The 19666-nt window shown below is 39.9% G+C and overlaps 1 protein-coding gene across 1 annotated transcript in view; it reads left to right on the top strand.

Moving 5' to 3' along the window:
- The first annotated feature begins 3682 nt into the window (after positions 1 to 3682).
- The window catches only part of agmo (alkylglycerol monooxygenase), a 49164-nt gene continuing 33180 nt past the window's right edge, over positions 3683 to 19666 (top strand). The window contains exons 1-3 of the mRNA XM_085472168.1: positions 3683 to 4119; positions 9724 to 9854; positions 10605 to 10756. Coding sequence (XP_085328294.1) covers positions 4012 to 4119; positions 9724 to 9854; positions 10605 to 10756 — 391 coding nt within the window. The 5' untranslated portion in view covers positions 3683 to 4011. The remainder of the gene's footprint in view (positions 4120 to 9723; positions 9855 to 10604; positions 10757 to 19666) is intronic.

Raw genomic sequence — 19666 nt, forward strand, 5'->3', positions numbered from 1 at the left:
CTTTAAGAGGCACCACTGCATTTTTTTTCGCTCCCCCAAACCCACAGCATGAGCGTGATTTCTTTTTCCGTTTTCCCTGCCACTTTATTACCATGCATTATTCTTTAGAAAGTATTTACAAATATGAAACACTCACCGTTTCCACAATGTCTTAAATTTTAAGCTGGGAACAGTATCGTCCTCGATGTAACAGACCATATATGTAACTGATAAACAAGTCACAGATATGTTCTTGCCACAACCAGCTTTCCCCTGACCTCTGGAGCTTGGCTGCTGTAATTAAAACAAAAGCAAGTAAGTAAAATTTTCTTTAAGCCTCTAAAGTTTACGTATAAACTCTTGAATAAATATAAAAATTGCCCAACTTCAATCTGCCTGTATATGGCTTTATGTATGCACATAACATCATGCCAAAACCTCTATAAATCAGATCTCGATTTATAGAGGTTTTTGCATGATGTTATGTGCATACAGCTCAAGAGTTGTCTGCCATAGCAGATGTGACACAACCACAGCTACAGAGGGAAAATGTGCATTCCCTGACTGGTTGTCATGTGGTTTCCTGGTGGTTGTTTGCTGTCACTAGGCAAAACTGGTTGCCAACAAATTATTGGGGTTGCCCATAGTTTGCATGGAAGATGCAGGCATGTCTGCAAACACTTGCTAACTACTAGCAAAATGGCAGTAAAGCTTGAAAAAGTGCAAAACAAACTATAAATGGAGACTATTTGACGTCAAAGTAAAAGTTGTACCTTAGAGCTGTGGTCAACGTGTTTCAAAAGCCACAGCTTTTACTTTGAAGGCAAATGGTCTTTGTTTCTGCTTTGTATCACACTTTTCACAGTTTCACTACTGCCTTGTAAGTATTTGGTGAGTGTGTTCCATACAACTTGGAACCAAAGAAATCACAAGGTGGTCTTCTTTAACATGGCAAAGAATGTATATTCTTTGTAACCGTATGTCACAAATGGTCCACAAATTAATGTCATGTGGTTAATGATCATGTGACCACAAAAAAAAAAACTTAAAATAAGGACTATACACAATTACACTTATTCGTATGCTAAGTATGACAGCATAACATATGCTAATAGCCCGGTGAACAGAAAATGTTAAATATTTTATCCAGCAGTGAGTCTTATTATCAGCTAAGGATAGCTCTGGTTGGCTATCAAGCTTAGTTAGCAAGGCACTCATTAATTGTACATCATGATATAGGATGCAATGCACATATTTGCATGGTCAAAAACAAGTGTAAAACAATAAGTAAGGCTAAATCCTTAGAATTTATTTTAGTTGAATGGAACAAAACCCTTCAAGAATCAAATCCTGTTACTTGGTAGCCATCTTGGGCATTTTCTTAGGTAGCATTAAAAAAGTAACTTTAATTTCAAAACTGCGTATATAAAACTTCAAATCTTTTTTTTTTTTTTTTTTTTTTTTTTTGTTTTTGGCCTGTCCCGTTTGGCTCTTTTGCCATCAGAATTGTTGTCTAAAGGCAAAGAAAGATGCCCAACGGATTTACTTTACCAAACTGACCATCCCAGCCTTGCCGTAATGGTCCATTTGATTCACCTTTTATTGTTTATTTTATTTTCACTTACTGAATACGGGACAGACTTGACTGGGGGAAAGAAGGGGAGAAAGAAAGAGGGAAAGAGAAACAGCTGAGAAGAGGGACGGGGGAGAAGGGCAAAAGACAAAAACCAACAGAACGGGCAGAGAAAAAAAATGCATATATCAATCACCTGGATCACCTGCTGAGAAAGAAAAAAGAAAGCAAGCAGAAGAGAACAAGAGTAATAGAATAAACAACATCACAATGATATATGGGAATATGACAGTAAATACTAAATGTTAAACATTATTGTGCAGCACATAAGATCAACAGCACACAGTGTGCTTTGAGGTAGGAGCCAAAAAGGGTGTAGTTTGTGGGTGTGATCACCCGTGTGTACACCTGTGAGCATGGACGCGCTTGTTTTTTGTTTTTTTAAAAGGTTCCTTCATGTAATAATCTGCTAGAGGGTGTGGGGGGGCCACAGCCCCGTCCTCCAGGGCGTGAAGCAGGTGTGGAGGAGATCAAAACTCCAGACATCCAGAGGCCCCCAGAACACAAGAGACCAAGGAAGACCAACAGAGGGGCAGCTGCGCCACTGTCCCGGAAAGAGCTGAGGAGAGTCCCAGATGAGGGCTCACTCAGCAGCCGTGGAGCAGAAGCCAGGGGGAGTTGCAGTGACGCGCCCGTGAGCTCCGCCGGCAGCCAGCTGCGCCTGAGTGACCGAGCCCCAGGCCGAGAGGCCGGGGGCACCCCACCTCCGAAGTGGCCCGAGCGAGCCCCAGGCTCCAGGCCCCGATAAGCGGCCGCCAAGGAGTGAGCCAGTGTGTACCTTAAAACTTCAAATCTGCTTAAACAAAATAAGATTATAAAAACTTTTTTTTCTCCTGCATTTAAGGATCAAAAGGCCTAAAAAGTCAATGACAATCAATGACTTTAGATGATTACAAGTGAAATAACTGCTAGCAACGCTAAGCGGGCGGTGACCGAGTTAATGTTTTATAAACTTTGAGGTAAGGAGTTGAAGTGACTATCAGTGACAGGACATGATACTATTGATTGACTGATAGTAGATACATTATAGGGTTATCAGTTAGCAACCAACAATCTGAGAGAAAGTGGTGCACAAAAAGCAAATTGCCCTAAAGCGGCCCCAATCTTATCAGTGCATTTAAACCTAAACTACATTCAAGGTGTGGTGCTTATAAAAAAATTAATATTCCCTTGTTACCTGATACTGAACAAATAGATGAGTTTAAGTTGTCTTTCTTTAACTTTCAAATAAGCTACATGATTAAAAACAAACAAATAAACAAACAAAAAAAATCTGTGTACACGATGACGACTGCATAAAACTGTAAAAATTAAACTTTCGTTTTCATTTATACTCACAGTATTTACATAGTGATGCATTTGGGAAAACAGACCCCAAATAATACAATGCTACTGTGAATTTGTCCTTCACATGATCAATGACAGGCCTACAACATGCACAGTATGTGTCTCTATGGTTTAAGTAACTTGTCTCCTGCAAACACAAGATCTCACATTTAGTTTATGACCTTTAAGGGTCCAGGTCTACCCAATAAGTTACTGCTGTTTGAGCTCTGTCTAATCATTCGGTTCACAGTAGTTTGGCACTTCTGCACCAATCATGTACCCAGCTTGACTGAAGAGGACACTGAGCTGATTGTCCATTGCAGGTCAGACTTTGGGAAGTACCCCTCATGTCTCTTTAAAACCAAAAAAGAAGTCATTCATCAGCTTGTGCAGCTAGTTTTAAAGCATGACCAAGAATAAATGGAAATGTGTTGAGGGAACTGTCAGCTGTTCTAGTGTGTGGTGATCTTATTCACTCACTTCTGTGCTTGGATGCATCTCTCAGTATGCCTCTGTAATCTATATAAACTGTAAACTATATATAATCTATACATATATGCCCCTTGTCTAGTTCATATTGGCTGTAACCCTGTCGAATACTTTGAACAGTTTTACCTGACATTCAGACAAATAGCAACAGTGCGTGAAGATTAAACAGCTGGATAACTTCACTTCAGCTCACAAAAAACATTATCCACCCTCCAATACACGCAGACAGTAAGCTGCGTAAACAAACTCTCGCGAGATAAAATGACGTCAAATGATACTAATGTATCAGCCTGACCAAAGGTAAACTTTCGTCCTATAAAGGGGATTTAAAGGTAATTGGTCGCAGTAACAGAACCCTGCGGCCACTTTAAACCCGGGCAGAGTCGGTTTCCTCGATGTGAGAAGTTTACTCTTCCGCTTGCACGCTCTCTATTTCGTAAGCGACCTACTTTAGGTGAAAGGGGCAGGGCACTTAGACTGTGAGCAGACGTCTTGAAGTGGTTTAGCAGAACTTCGCACCTGCACAGGTAACAGAAACTCACCTGTGTAGCAGCTGTGAGTGATCCGCTGTCAGATCTGAAACCATGGAATACGATTCGGTGTCGAGGGGAGCCCGAGCCATGTTTTTCATGCTCACACCGAATGAATCATCTTTTGAGAAAGTGGAGGATGTCCCTCAGTATGTGCAGCAGGTGGGTGTCGCCTCGTTCTCGTTCACAACTAATACATCTGGTGTTTTAGGGTTATGCTGAACCCGCCCCATTGTCCCCTCACTTTATCAGATACAGTTGACAGAGCCTTTTCACCTGGTCAGCAAAGTATCGATTTGAGTTGAGTCAATCAACTCAAAATCGGCATATTTAAAACCGTTGAAGTATTCGTCAGAAGAAAAAGGGTCAAACAGTCTGTTTTGCTTCTTTCTAAATGAGACTTTTGAACTGAACAGTTTTTATTCAGAGCACTTAGAGCTCTGGGGAGTAAGTGCATGAGTAAATATGAAGTGAAATTTGAAGTTTAACTTAATAAATGTCAACCTATGGAGAATATTGCATTAAGTATGGAAAAGTTACATTTGTATCAACACAGTAACCAATCTGCTTCAAAGGAGCTTGCAAATAAAAGCGTCTGGACTTCTTTAGGTTGCTTGAAGACGTTTCACCTCTCATCCGAGAAGCTTCTTCAGTTCTAAGGTCAAATGGTGCAAGCTCCTTTGACTACGATGACCTGGATGACTGAGAACCTTCACAGACATAACCAATCTGCTCAACTTGTATAAATCTAATTACTTCTGCCTAATGAAAAATTTATAGCAACGTTCTTTCTTTTCTCCTTCTGTCACTTTACAGCATCTCAATTACTCTTTTATTGTGACAAATGGCTGGTGCAGGTTTAACAACACATGTTTGTTATGAGTTTTTATGAGCAAATCAGGGGAGGAGAACAATTACCCTCGCAGCAGGAGTCCTAAAAATCCACTAACAAGTGTGATAAAGCAAATTTGTTGTTGCTGCAGGGCTTACTGGTGATTAATATTTTGCTTGGGCGTGCCTGAGCAGTTTAGTGACTCGGCACTGTTTACAGCATGTCGTTAATTATTCTTCACCACTGTCATTCTGTGATCCCAACAGGCCAAATTAGTCAAAGGGGGGAAAATCACAATGCAATCTTGTGATTTTTGGAGTTATTTGGAATTGTGGGCTGGGTTGTTGCCAGTTCTCTCAGCTGTTTGGTGATTTGAATGCAAACACAACATTTCTCAGACAGCAGTGATAAAAGTGTTTTGTCAGTCTGCATGTTTTTAGCCAACATCACTAAACTGTGACCTTTTAAAATGGCTGTTTGGGGGGGGACATCTGGTCCACAAATGTCATTTTCCATGTAGGTTTGAATTCAGAAGAAAATAAAATACAATTATTACAACGCCACAACAAACAGTCCACAGAAGCTCAAAGTATACTCAAGTTTAAAAGAAAAAAAGGCTTGTGCAATTTTTAGTTCAAAATATAATTGCGAACAGTGTGACCGCATGCAAGATCATAAAGAACTGAAAATAAAGAAGGTGATGCAAGTATTAAAAAGACAAAATAATGAAGAGAAGCTTTTTTTTTTTTTTTTTTTTTTTTTTTTTTTTTTTGATGCGCCGTTTGAGAATCGGCTTGCCTTGCTGAAAAGTCTTGCCGCAAGCTGTCAAGAACTCAGGGGTGCAGCGGTAAAACTATCTGCTAGATTGGAGATGGGGGTGATGTCGGGGGGTGGGGGTTTTAGGCCAGCGTCCAGAATGATAATCTCTCTCTCAGCGGGTTTGGAGGAGGTCTGCCTACGCAGCGAGCCCATTTGTTTGCTGCAGCTTTGCAGTCTGCTGCCAGATGTTGGAGTGTTGCGTGTGATCACTGGTCTCTGGTGGTGCTCTCGCCTCTGCTTGTGCGCACACATTCACACACACACTTGCATCACACACCTGCATGTTAAAGTTGAATCATTCACATGGGGATTTGTACACGCACACACACTCTCACTTTAATCCACACATGAATACGCACACTTCCTCCCTCCTCACCTGCAGATGTGCTCCTCTGTGGTCTCGTCACGCCTTTCATTCCTTGCTGCTCTTGTGGGGGCCGTGTGTCCCCTTTATGACTGCAGTCACTTGGTCAATGAGCACATTTGAGCTAAAGCTAAGCAGCAGGGCTCACATGCTGCCAAAGTCGTTGTTGTGACCCGTTTGCTAACCCCGTTCCTCACTAATTTGTTCCATGTTTGACAAACCCATCAAGAGGTTATTACGGCTTTCCACGACTGTTACAAATAAAGGCATGTCACTGACTGTTTGCTTGGTGCTCACCATTTGTTTTGTCAAAAGCAGTTATTGTCATGTGTTCATGGCAACTTTTTCTGTTTGCTATTTGGTTCTTACAATGTAAGAAGTTATTCTTTTAAAGTAGGTTTTATTCATTTACAGGCATTTTACCCCATGAAACTCTTTCTGCTGTTGTTCGTTTCTCTTTAAGTGTGAACTTTCAGTTTTTAACTATGTATCTTTAAAATGAGTAAAAGTTGGTGCACATCTTTCCAGATGAGTGTTTTCCAACTTACAAAAACACCAAAAGTTTATGTACAGTCCATTACAATTGAAAAAGATTATATTTATTTGACTTATGAGCATTTTAAACTGCTTTTTAAAATTATCAAACATTCATCTGAAAGAAAAAAAAATACTAAAAACCAACTTGCATAGCAGATGAAGCTCTTCTTAAAATATTATTTGAGGTTATGCTAAAAATGCCATATTTGTTTTCCGAGACTTAAAGAATGAATTTCTAGGCACAGCCAAGTGTTGGGGGGTTTCCAGTTTGGTGCTTTTTGCAGATTATGTGGTGTGCTGTAGGTATTACAAGTACTGCGCTGCAGTGGTTTGTATCATATCTATCTAATAGACTCCAATTCGTGCATGTAAATGGAGAGTCCTCTTCACACACTGAGGTTAATTATGGAGTTCCACAGGGTTCAGTGCTAGGACCAATTCTGTTTACATTATACATGCTTCCCTTAGGCAGTATCATTAGAAGACATAGCATACATTTTCACTGCTATGCAGATGACACCCAGCTCTATCTGTCCATGAAGCCAGATAACACACACCAATTAGTTAAACTGCAGGAATGTCTTAAAGACATAAAGACCTGGATGGCCGCTAACTTTCTGCTTCTTAATTCAGATAAAACTGAGGTTATTGTACTCGGCCCTGAAAATCTTAGAAATATGGTATCTAATCAGATTCTTACTCTGGATGGCATTACCTTGGCCTCCAGTAACGCGGTGAGGAACCTTGGAGTCATTTTTGACCAGGACATGTCCTTCAACGCACATATTAAACAAATATGTAAGACTGCTTTCTTCCATTTGCGCAACATCTCTAAAATTAGAAATATCCTGTCTCAGAGTGACGCTGAAAAACTAGTTCATGCATTTATTACTTCCAGGCTGGACTACTGTAATTCATTATTATCAGGATGTCCAAAAAACTCACTGAAAAGCCTTCAGCTAATCCAAAATGCTGCAGCAAGAGTCCTGACAGGGACTAGAAAGAGAGAGCATATTTCTCCTGTTTTGGCTTCCCTTCATTGGCTTCCTGTTAAATCCAGAATTGAATTCAAAATCCTGCTCCTCACATACAAGGTCTTAAATAATCAGGCCCCATCTTATCTTAATGACCTTGTAGTACCATATCACCTATTAGAGCACTTCGCTCTCACACTGCAGGCCTACTTGTTGTTCCTAGAGTATTTAAAAGTAGAATGGGAGGGAGAGCCTTCAGTTTTCAGGCCCCTCTTCTGTGGAACCAGCTTCCAGTTTGGATTCGGGAGACAGACACTATCTCTACTTTTAAGATTAGGCTTAAAACTTTCCTTTTTTCTAAAGCATATAGTTAGGGCTGGACCAGGTGACCCTGAATCCTCCCTTTGTTATGCTGCAATAGATGTAGGCTGCCGGGGGATTCCCATGATGCATTGAGTTTTTCCTTTCCAGTCACCTTTCTCACTCACTATGTATTAATAGACCTCTCTGCATTGAATCATATCTGTTATTAACCTCTGTCTCTCTTCCACAGCATGTCTTTATCCTGTCTTCCTTCTCTCACCCCAACCGGTCGCAGCAGATGGCCGCCCCTCCCTGAGCCTGGTTCTGCCGGAGGTTTCTTCCTGTTAAAAGGGAGTTTTTCCTTCCCACTGTCGCCAAAGTGCTTGCTCATAGGGGGTCATATGATTGTTGGGTTTTTCTCTGTATCTATGAAGCGCCTTGAGGCGACTTATGTTGTGATTTGGCGCTATATAAATAAAATTGAATTGAATTGAATTGAATTGGTTCTAGCTGCTTCAAGCAGTGACCTCCAACTCACAAGGTTTGCAGCTGAGTATGAAACAGTGTGATAACAATTAGTCCCAAGTATGAATTAGTCCCAATTAGTCCCGAGGCAATGCTTCTCAGCCAGAGAAGGGTGGAGTGTGCACTCCATTTCAGGATCAAACTTCTGCTCCAAGTCAAGGAGTTTAAATATATTGGGACCTTCTTGACTTAGTGGAGAGGGTGTAGAGAGCAGCGTCAGTAGTAACATGGCTGCTGTACCATCTGTTGTGGCGAAGAGAGCTAAGAATGAAAGTGAAGCTGGCAATTTACTGGCCAGTGTACTTGTGTACTTGCCTGCCCTCCTCAATGACTGTGAACTGTGAGTATTGAGTGAAAGAATAAGATCATAGATAGAAGTAGTGAATATGAGTTTCTGGGCTCTCCTTTAGAGATAGGCTGAGGAGCTTGGTCATTCAGGAAGGGTTCAGAGTAGAGCTGCTACACATCAAAAGCAGAAACGTTGATGTGCTTTGGGTATCTGACTAGGATGACCCCGCCCCCCCGACACCTAAAACCTTAGACGTCAGTTTGCCTGAAACGCTCAGCTGTCATTGTCTCTTTTTTTCCTACCAGTGTGCCTACCCGATGTCAGCTCAAAGAATTCCATGTTTCATGAAACTGTGGCTCAGAATGTGCATTGAATACAAAGGTGGATGAATCCATGTGTAGATCAGCCAGTTAGAAGAAATTTGACTGTTTAGGGAGAATGGCCTTAAAGTGATAATGAAGTGGGTTGTTTCTAATAGAAGAGGAACTTAAGAATTGCATAAAGGCACAGTATAAGGTGAGTAAGAATTCTACTGAAATGTGAATCATGCAAAGTTGATTTAGTAGAGGTCCATGATGAAATTGTGGAGCTGGAAAAGGGCACATCAGCCCTTTACGTGTTCCTGTAACATAAGATGCGTAGCTTGTTTACCTGCGGTCTCCATCTACTTACGTAGCCTAACAGACTTAATGCGCTCTCTCTGAACATGTATGACTTTATATTATCAGTGAGCGTGAAGACAATTAGGTTTCTTAAAATAAGATCTTGCTCCTCATTCTATTTTGCTTGGGTTCTGCCTGACATCACTGAAATGAAAGCTTGCTGTTGGTTAGCACTGATGTTTAATTCATCCACTGAGATAATTTCTACCTCCACTGCTGCCATGCTTGGATAAATGTTTTTGTTCACCAATCTGCCAATTGGTTGTGGTTTTATACCCGTTGCTCCAGGCTCATACAGTGAAACAAACATCATGGATCACAAGACATGAAAGTCCTGCAAGCTTTTAGCTCATCTGCCAAAACAAATGCTCAACACAACGGGTAATGGCAACAGAGAACTTGGAACAGTTGTGTTTTCATGGTTTGTAACACTGCTGAATCATGATTTTGTGTCTGTGCAGGCAACTCCTTTCTTTGTGGGACTGATGACTCTGGAGCTGGTGGTGGGCTTTCTGAAGACGGGGGCCCCAGTGATCACAATCAGTGATGGAATCACCTCCCTATCTGCTGGAATGGTCTCCAGACTCCCACTGTGAGTGTTTAGGCAGGTCAGGTCACATAGCAATAGTGCAAGTAAGGCATAATTTGGCTTCTGTTCATTTTAAACACCGTGTTTTTTTGTTTTTGTTTTGTTTTTTTTTGTTTTTTTTATATGGCTGAGCAATGTGGTTTTTTGTTTGCTTGTTTGTTTGTTTGTTTGTTTTTTAGTTTAGGTTTTTTAGTTTATTTTTTTAGGTGCTGTAACTCTGGATCTTGTATTAAAGAACCATTACCTGTTAAAAGTGAGTTCATGTGAGGAGGCCAGCAGGGAACAGATAAATTAGGCGATAAAAGCATGCAGTATGGCAGGTTTAGGATGTGCAACAGAACTGAATATAACTATTAAAACTATTAATCAAACAAACTTCAGCTTACTGAAATTGGTTTTAAGGTGGTTCTTCTAAAATGGTTCTTATAGTGGTTCATCTTCAATGTAAATATAACGTTAGTTTCAAAGTTAGTTGAACATAATCTTTTCTAGTTCTGCATCGTTTTAAAATGTGGATTGAAATGGGGAGCAGTAATACGGCTGAATGATGGGAACTCAAACAGGGGAGGCTTTGTAATACCTGATGTACAAAATTACTTACAAATTAAACAAATTTCTGTCAAGGTAGAACACAAGGTGAACAGATGACTATCGTGATCCTTGGAGCGCAGCTGTACATGATCACAAACTGAATGCTGTACTTGCATAAGCACATTTGAGCTGACACTGAGCTTTGACCTTTCCTCTCCACAGCTTGCTGATGAGAGGCTGTGAGCTGAGCGCTTACATGCATGTGTGGAACCACTACCGCTTGGTGGAGCTGCCCTGGGACTCTGCCTGGACCTGGTGGTTCACCTTCTTGGGAGTGGACTTTGGCTACTACTGGGTCCACCGTTTTGCTCACGGTACCAGTCGTACACTCACCCACAGCTGAAGGGAATTTATTGTGCAGATTTTAATTTACAAAAAAAAAAAGTTTTGTGTAACAAGCTATGTTAATAGTTGTTGTTTTTTGCGTGTGTTCTGAAAACACAATTGCTCCTTTACCTGAAGGGTGCAGCTAAAAAGTTCTGAGTCCTGCCCAAAAAAAACCAACGACATACCTGATTTTAAATTTGCGTGCTCACCTTCTGTTGTGTTCACCATTGTTAGTCAGTCAATACAAACTATAGCACAGGAAGAGTCTCTTTTGTTACATGCTTGTTTGTTTTTTTGTTTTTTTGTTTTAATTACAAGTTTATAGTCATTATTTCTTTGGCTGAAAAATTTGAATGTAGACACATTGTAACATATTAAATGCGAGATTCTATTTATTCAGGAATTTCAACCATAATGAGCACAGTACATTCAAAATATTCTTACCTGTTCCAACAGGTAAGGTTGTTAATTGACAACACATCTTGATTTTGTTTTACTCAACTAAATATCACAACAGGAATAATAGCAAACCAAATCTAAAGTTCAGTTAATTGACTAAAATAGAAATAATAAAAGTTGGATCTTTTTGCCGCTAAGTTGCTCCACGTGGTTTGCGAAGCGTCTTGTTTTCCCTGATATCACACGCAAAATGTTTCCATTCGTCTCTTCGTCCCGTGTTGACATTACTTTTCATTTTCATGGGAAACGGAGCATGGGAGCTAGTTGTACCGTTTCCAAAAAAACCACTGTGCAGTTTCCCAGGGTTGGATTAAATGTGCCCGTCTAACCTTACTGCACAAGAACATTGCTTGTGATTGCATCACTTCCACATTGGTCGCACCTTTCTACACAACTTGATTGGGTCTAGTCTCTCCACAATATTTTCCTTATAGTTGAAGCAAGTGTTCATACATGTCATCATCGTTTTTGTCCTTGTGCGTTAGTTTTTATTCATTGTCTGCATTTCTTTAGAAAAAGGTCGTTGACAAATAATTGCTTTACAGAATTATCACTACCTGGCACCATTGCCACTGGCAAAAGCATAGACCTGAGATATTCCGGTCATTCAGTTGGGGTTGATCCTCCATTTCCATGGCTTATTTCTTCAAGATGTGTCTTGTGTTCCATAACTCCAGGTGCACAAGTATCTAGAGCCACACTGTTTTGTAACATTGCTTGAAATCAACTTATAAAGAGCATTGTCCTGGTCAAGGTTGGTAACTCCTGTCAGTTTGGATTCATGGTGTTTGTTGTAAAATATTCACAATGAGCAATTTGTCAATAGTAATAAAACCATTTAAAACATGTATCCAGGTTAATGCTGCTGAGTTGTGAATCACTCTGCTGCTTTTGGCTGCTCCCTTATTCACAAGAGGATGTCGTAGCAGGTAGCTCTGCATGTTTGATTGTTAGTAGATTTTATTTCATTTTTTTTAATATACACAGAATGCTCTACCTCACAAAATGGCAAAGGGATTTGTCTCCTCTTGGGATCAAACTGGTGATCTTACGCTTGTTAGGCCAGTATGTAAAGTAATAACAAAAGCTGCAAAGTTAGCTGATGATAAATGGCTGTAAAATATTGATTTAGTTGCCATCCCCACAGGGAGGAGTCGTGAAGATAGGATGCACATCATGCTTTTCTGGACGTTGTAGAGGAAGCAATTATTTTTGAGTTACATCCAGCTGCTTTAGAGCTGTGCAGATGTGAGAGGCCATGGTCTCCAGAGGACTCCGGTCTTAACCCAGAGTTGTTGCAGCAGCAGGCTGTATAAAGTCATGTCTCAGAAGTAGCAACGTCCTTCAGAATATGTCTTAAAAAAAAAGCATATTAAAAAAAAATGTACATGTCAAAGAATTTTGTAGAGTAGTGGCTCTACAAAAAAAGGCTTCTCCACATGTCTTGTCTGATGTTCATGCCAGATGCTCAGCTGCCACTCAGCACATCGGAAGAGAGCTATTTATCTGTGGCCTGCGCTGATGTTTATTTGTGTCAGAGGCACATCAAGCTGACCGCTGTCTAGTCCACATAGCTTTGGATGAAAGTCCACTGGTTCTGTGTTGATGTTAGAATCTGACTAAACAGAAGCTGTGTGTTTTTTGTTTTTTTTGTTTTTTTTTTTTTTTAAACTTTCTGCCACAGCTGAACTGGCCTCTGTGCTTTTGAGGTGACTGAGAACATCAGCTCAAGATGCTGGTGGTCAGTTTTACTTTGACTTTTACTGTGCACTTTCAGAGTGCAAGGCATATAACCATCATGGTTATGTCTTTGTGTAAGTTGGAGTTTAGGCACTTTGGAATACAGTGTAAGATGGTAAATTACAATCAGACATTCAGTGTCTGGTGTAACTATGAATGATGAACATACAGCATTCAAGTTTTAAAAATCTACACGGCAACCTCTGTAGTGCCTGCAAAGATGAGTAACTTGGATTTTTTTCTTTCAGTACACACTGTTTAATTGAGGAATAGCTTTAGATGCACACATATTACTTTATTATTTTTATAGGGACATGAGGGATCCTCGTTTCTTGTTAGCATCACCTGCACACTAAACCTTTAAATGATCAATGACCTGGTCATGAAAACGAGTGTCAAAGTACAGATGCGAATTACCTCGTCTTACATGGACTGGGACTGCACCACACTTTCCTGGCAGGATGACAGGATGCTCATATTTTTCTGTGAGCTGAGGAACTCATGAGTCCATGTGGCATCTGTTTTAAAAAGCCTGCTTTCCTTTTAAATGGGAAATGCATGAAAGAAGAAAAATGCATTTTTAAAAAAGTTTAATAACTTAAAAGAAGCAAGTGAATCTGCAAAAAGCCAAAGTTGCAACATAAGACTTGGCTAATGAATACAAAAACATCAGCTTGTGTCAATGTATTGCATCATATTTGAAAAATGAGAAAATCTGTGTAGCTGCTCAGCAGCTGTATTGATGATGATAAGCTTTTATGTTGTCTGGATGCTCACCGGTGATTCAAAGTATCTGTAAATCATTGAGGCAGGGATTGGCAGTCCTATTAATTGGGTCTCTCAGTTCAACTGTTGGGACAGAATAAATCCAAACCACTACCTGATCTGGGAAAAAAAAAAAAAAAAACTGGGCAAGGATCAACTTTCTGACTGGAAAAGTGCAGAGTCCATCTATCATGTATACAAAGCTCCAGATTTTCGTTTTGACAATCCAAGAAAACTGAGTTAAGTAACATTCACTGATTTTAAGAAGTATTCTGTCTGCTGAATAACATCCAATAACACCTGAAAGGCGATCTCATGACGTTTTCCCACTGTTGTCGTCCTCTTGGTGTCACATGATGCAGAGGAATGTCGCCAATACTGTGACATATCTCTGTGGTGTGTTCGGTTGGAATTATTTTATTTTTGAACTGCAGAATCAGTTTTATGTCTCAAAAATGTTCCACTTACTTTCATTTCCTCTTTCTCCAGCCTCTTTGGGTTGTTATTATGGAAGATTGTGAGGTTGCAGATAGTCATCTGGTGCAGTGCTTGCTCAGGAATATAAGCTTTTTCCCTTGTTACCAAAGGGAAGTGGCTGTCCCTGACCACAGGACAGGGCCGGCACGGTCCTCACTCCTCACTCTGGTCAGGCGAGGTCATCTTGGTCAACCATTTTCTGACCTCCAGCTTCTTCCAGAGGAAGGTTCAACCAAAATGTTCCAATGTGAGTGAGGCATGTTTCCTATAAAGAAGCACTGAAGAATGAAATGGATGTAAGACGAGCACTGTTGCCATTTGTTGCCTCAACAGTCTGAACACTGCAACTGTAATTGTAGTGTCCAAATGAATAAGATAGAACTTGTAATATTGCATAATAAGAAAAAGATCACAATAGAAAAATGCTAGAAGAACCAACTACATGCTTGGAAACGTCAGCCTCAGCATGAAATATCACTTTGTTTGACCAGCTTTATGGATATTTTCATAGTTTCCCCTCTTTGACTTCCACATGAAAAGATGATTCAAAGATAACTGGAAGGGCAGCAGTCGTCTGTGCTGATGCCATCTTTACTAAGGAGACCTTATTAATTTGATGTTGCTCTTTCCAGACACTGATCTTGGGGATAACATCAAATTAAAGAAGACTGAGCGGTCCAATGTCCAGCTCTGTTTTTTAATTTGAGCTGGATGAAACTCGGGATTCTCATTCACAAAAGAAATGGCGAAAGCCTTTTACTACACTGTATTTATGGCCTTTGGCACTTGGTGTGATTCTGCTTAGGAAAACACCCGTTGTGGTTAAAGTTGAGGCAAATCTGGAATTCCAAACATTTGAATGACCTTTGCGCACACACAGGCTCAAATGAAGTGTTTGTTTATGCTAACTCCCGATATCAGTATTTGCTTGATCACATTGCTAATACCAGAATTTTCACGAATCATTGCTGTAACTTTACTTGGTACTGCTTGGTAATGTTTATCTATCTTTTCATGAAAGAAAAGATGTAAGTGTTCAATTGCTGACAGATTTCCAGAAAATTTAACTCCTCTGGCCTCTGAAATAATATGACCCTTGGTAAACATTTAGCCGCTAGTTTATCTATTAGCAGCCATAGAAGCCACCTTCTATAAACGCATTGATTCAATAACCTGATGACTGACAAGAATAGAAAACAGATTCCCATTTTAACCCCGCGCTTTTTTTGGGTTCCTTCTCCCCACAGTTCTTTCAGCAGCAGACGCACTATATATGTTAAAAACGCTGCTATTATGAACCAGCCTGAACGCAGATGGTTTTGGGTGAGCAGCAGGCCAGCTTGATTCAGATGCGGCCATGTTGTTGACAGCACTGTTGATTCTGTTTATTCTAACCTCATATCGCGAGTGCCACTAATAGCAGCTCTGCTCTTGGGCAGCATCTATATCCAGGCATGCCTGCCAGAGTAAAGCCATTAATCAGCTAGTCAGCTGTCTGTACTCTGATTATATGTGAGGTAATGGAGTTATGCTGCAGTTGTCTCACCACAGTAACTGCTGCTGCTCACAGAGCTCAGAAACACCAGAGCATCACTTAAAGGTCCTGTGAGATGGTATCATTACTTCCACAAAGTGATGTATTTTGAGACAAGGGCAGTTTAATCTGATTTTAACAGCACAGAACTGGAATTGGTAAACAGTGTATGTTGGCATTTTTAACTGGATTTATTTATTTATTTTTTTAAATACTGGCTAGTGCATTTCTAGATTAAAGTAGTTTTGGATTATTCATGATGCAAGCTGGAACAGAAATATGATAAGAAGTAGCACTCAAAATTCAGTTGTATATGTTGTAATCCTTATAAAGTTGTGCACTTTACATTTATCCATGATAAAGCAAAGGAACTAAACTATATAAAGTGGACACAGGATTATTTATCTTCTACTTTCGGTGACAATTAGATAGGAGTACTTTAAAAAAATTTTGGTTAATCAATTTTAATGTTTACACACGTAATATTAACCCTGTTAATCATTACTTTTGGTTCAGAGAGGACCATTATAGTTAAAGATGTTTATTTACTTCCTTATATTTGTCATTATGCCTCTAATGTGGGCCCTCTCTGACTTTCTCTGCATGCACAGTAGATCAGAAGCAGCAATATCCAGACAGTGGTGTTGTTTAGTTGGTCAGTGACAACAAATTGTTTTGGTCTGATGCAGCATAGGAGGAGGAGAAGCTGGGCAGAGGTAGGTTTCAACATGGATTGCGGTTTAGCAGCAAATATGATGCAGCTGCACCACTGCAGCTGATACTATGTGACATTTTCCAGTGTCACATATCAGCTGAGGCATCAGCTTGATGGCATTTTATTTTTTATTTTTTTTAAGCATACAAGTTAAAATGATTTAGAGTCAAGGAAATGGATGATTTATTAGTTCATACAGACAATTAAATTTAGCTGCAATCCCAGTAGATAACCTGAACTCAACTCGACAAACAAACCTAACTTTAACTTTCTGCTGGTGTGTCCAAACACCCGCTGTCATTCAGCCCTGCAGACAGCAGCAGTTGTTGAGACAAACAGATGTGCTTATCACTGTCCTCCATCCCAAAAGGAGAGCTGGGCAGTGTGGATGTTGTTTAAAGAGAAGCACCTTCTGGCTGTGGGGCAAGGTTGAGAGGGTCTGGGCCTTGAAAAGGCCCCCAGGCAGCCAGGTCTTCATAAATCTTTATTCTGACAGCAAGTTCCTGGCCTAGTGCAGGTTGCAGGGCCAACAGAAGAATCTGGACTCCTGCTTGGTTTGCTGGTTCTGTCTGTACAGTTTGGTCAGGATGTGGGAGTCTCACTCACGCAAGCAGAACAGAGCAAGTGAAAGACCTCATAGGAGGTAAAGATAACATCAACAGTGATCTATAGGCCTCTTTGCTCATACTGTCTGCTCTGTGTGCGTTGAGAGGGAAAGAACTGTAGAATGAGACCAAGAAAAACTGGTCTGATTGAACCTACACATCACAAAGAGATAATATCCACAGTGCCTGTATGTACAGCTTTAACCAAAGTGTGGAAAAGAAGTGTGTGTTATGATCACTGAGAGGGTCGCTGAGCTCAGCAGAGGCCAGAGTCAGGCTGTCTGCTGCCCTCGTGTGCTCTGCTCGCTGCATGGACAGACTTCCCTCTGTCAACAGTTTTGACAGAAGAGGTGATTTCAGCTGCAGACATAGCTGAGGACAAACTTCCACTGAGTGGAGAGATGAAGTGTGAATGTGAAAAATGAATATGAGGATAGATTAGTAAAACTTTTTTTTTTTTACTTTTGAATTTTAACCAAACCTGCATTTTTACGTAGGATTTTCTCATTTCCTGTTAAATTTTTCACTATTACTACATTGCTTGTTCTTGAGTGGTAAGACATTACTTCAGCAATTATTGTTTTTATTTGATTTGCTGGATATAGTCTTTTTATGTAACATTTAAAATGAAAAATAAAATAATGTCTCTCCTTTTCATGTGAATGGGGTCTGATTACCTGAAACATACACATGCAAAACAGTTATTGAAATTTCTCTTTAAACTTGGACATTATAAATGTCATTTAAACTCTTATTATATACTAAAAACTATAAATGGGTTCAACTGTAAATGTTTTTGTCTTTTCATCATATTATCATAACCCTGCTAGCTGAATAAAATGTAACTAAATATATCTGAACTCTGTATTTAATGGACAGTTTTACAAAGGAAACATATCAAATGCTGAAACCAAAATTAAATTTTTTATAATATACTCAGTTTTAATTTGATGCCACCAAGGCATTTTAATGAAGCTGGGAAAGGTGTATGCTAAACAGTGTTTCACCACTTTTTAAACAGTTCAGTAAACCTCTGGGAACTGAAGAGGTGGATTCTGATGTTGGGTCTGCAACAGAAAGCAATAAAAGGGAGGGCAAAGAACTGGTGCTTTGGATTTCAGCACACTGAAATAATGGACGTGGAAATATGATCAATTAAAGCACAATGTTGATATAACAAAATTAAACAGAAAATCAATTTTATTTCTCCTGTCACTTTCTTTGCATAGTTTTTACACCCTGTTTGTGAGAGCTGCAAGTGGGCCTGACCAGGGTTAGTGTGTTTACTTTAGAGTGTGTGACTGAACTGTGTGGACAGCATGAAGTATGGCAGAGATGGAGGAGAGTTGGCTGACCATCCCACTGAGCCCTGCGTTGCTGTTTGGGTTGGCACCCTATCCAAGAGTCCTCCAATCCAAACACTGGAGAGCTGTTCACAGCCCATTAGTCCTGTGATTGACAGGGCAGCCCACCACTCAGAGGGCTGCACATGATGGCTGAAGGATGTTGCTTATTACTGCCAAGTGTTTGTCTCTGCGGGTGATGATTTAGACATCTAATTGATGTAACTGTAAAAGCATTTTATATGGTTAAGAGTGTCAGTTTGGATCTACTCCTATGGTGATTATTTTTCTTTTATTTAGTCATATTTTCTTCTTATAGAAGCATTATTCAAGGTATAAATTGGCACTTGTAGGGGCTTGGTGGTGGCCTTGACTAGAGCTAAATTTATGGATCTCAATTGGACTTTGGCTCTTGTGTTTACATGACTCTGGTTATATAAACACTGCTCCTGACATGGTTTGGATAGATGTAAACAGGCCGTGTCAAAGTTTAACCTAGTCACATTACATGACTGATTATGATTTCATTATTATGGACCTTGATTACGTGCCAGATAATGATTCTAAAAAAAGTTATAACGTAGACGTCCTGCAATATCTCTTCAATTGAGCCCATGTACTTGGACAGTAAGTTTCTGCTGCTGCAGTGTTTAAAATGTTGCAGAACAAACTGTTCAAAAGATGAATGAAAAGGAAAAACATGAACATTTACAGTAAAGGGATTCTGTGGGTATTTTATCCTGGATGAACCCCCATTTTGTTGCAATTGACTCTAGGTTGTAACAAAAAAAGTGTGTCCACAATATTGAGTTTTAAGTGATTTATTTACAGGAGGAAAAGGAAATCAGTTGTGTGGTATGTGGTGAGTCTGTTCTTTAGCCTAGAAATCTCTCTTTTGTGAACAGAGAAGAACAAGAATAAATCTCCAGGTCACAAATGGTCCCCAGTGACGGCCAGCTGTTCAGGCTTCCTCTGCTCCTGCTCAGGGTCAAAAATAAAATGACATGAGTGAGTGTTATTAAAATTGGCTTCATCACACACTGGATTGTTTATGACTTTGAGACCCTGACCCAGGGGAAAATTTCACTTCCTTTAATAATTTCCTAGTTCGAGACTTTCATCCTCAGCAATATTTGGTCTTTAGTGCCCGTTAGTTATTGCACTAATAGGTATAAATATGCCATAGTTGAAACCTTCTTTTTAGCATTTGCTTACCTATTAAACATCACATTTTAAGTGTTTCTATTCTCGGTCTGTTA

The sequence above is a fragment of the Copadichromis virginalis genome, linkage group LG11 (genome assembly GCF_057382275.1).
Source record: "Copadichromis virginalis isolate Kocher_CV1m ecotype Utaka linkage group LG11, C_Virginalis_male_GT1.1, whole genome shotgun sequence".
Lineage (NCBI taxonomy): Eukaryota > Metazoa > Chordata > Actinopteri > Cichliformes > Cichlidae > Copadichromis > Copadichromis virginalis.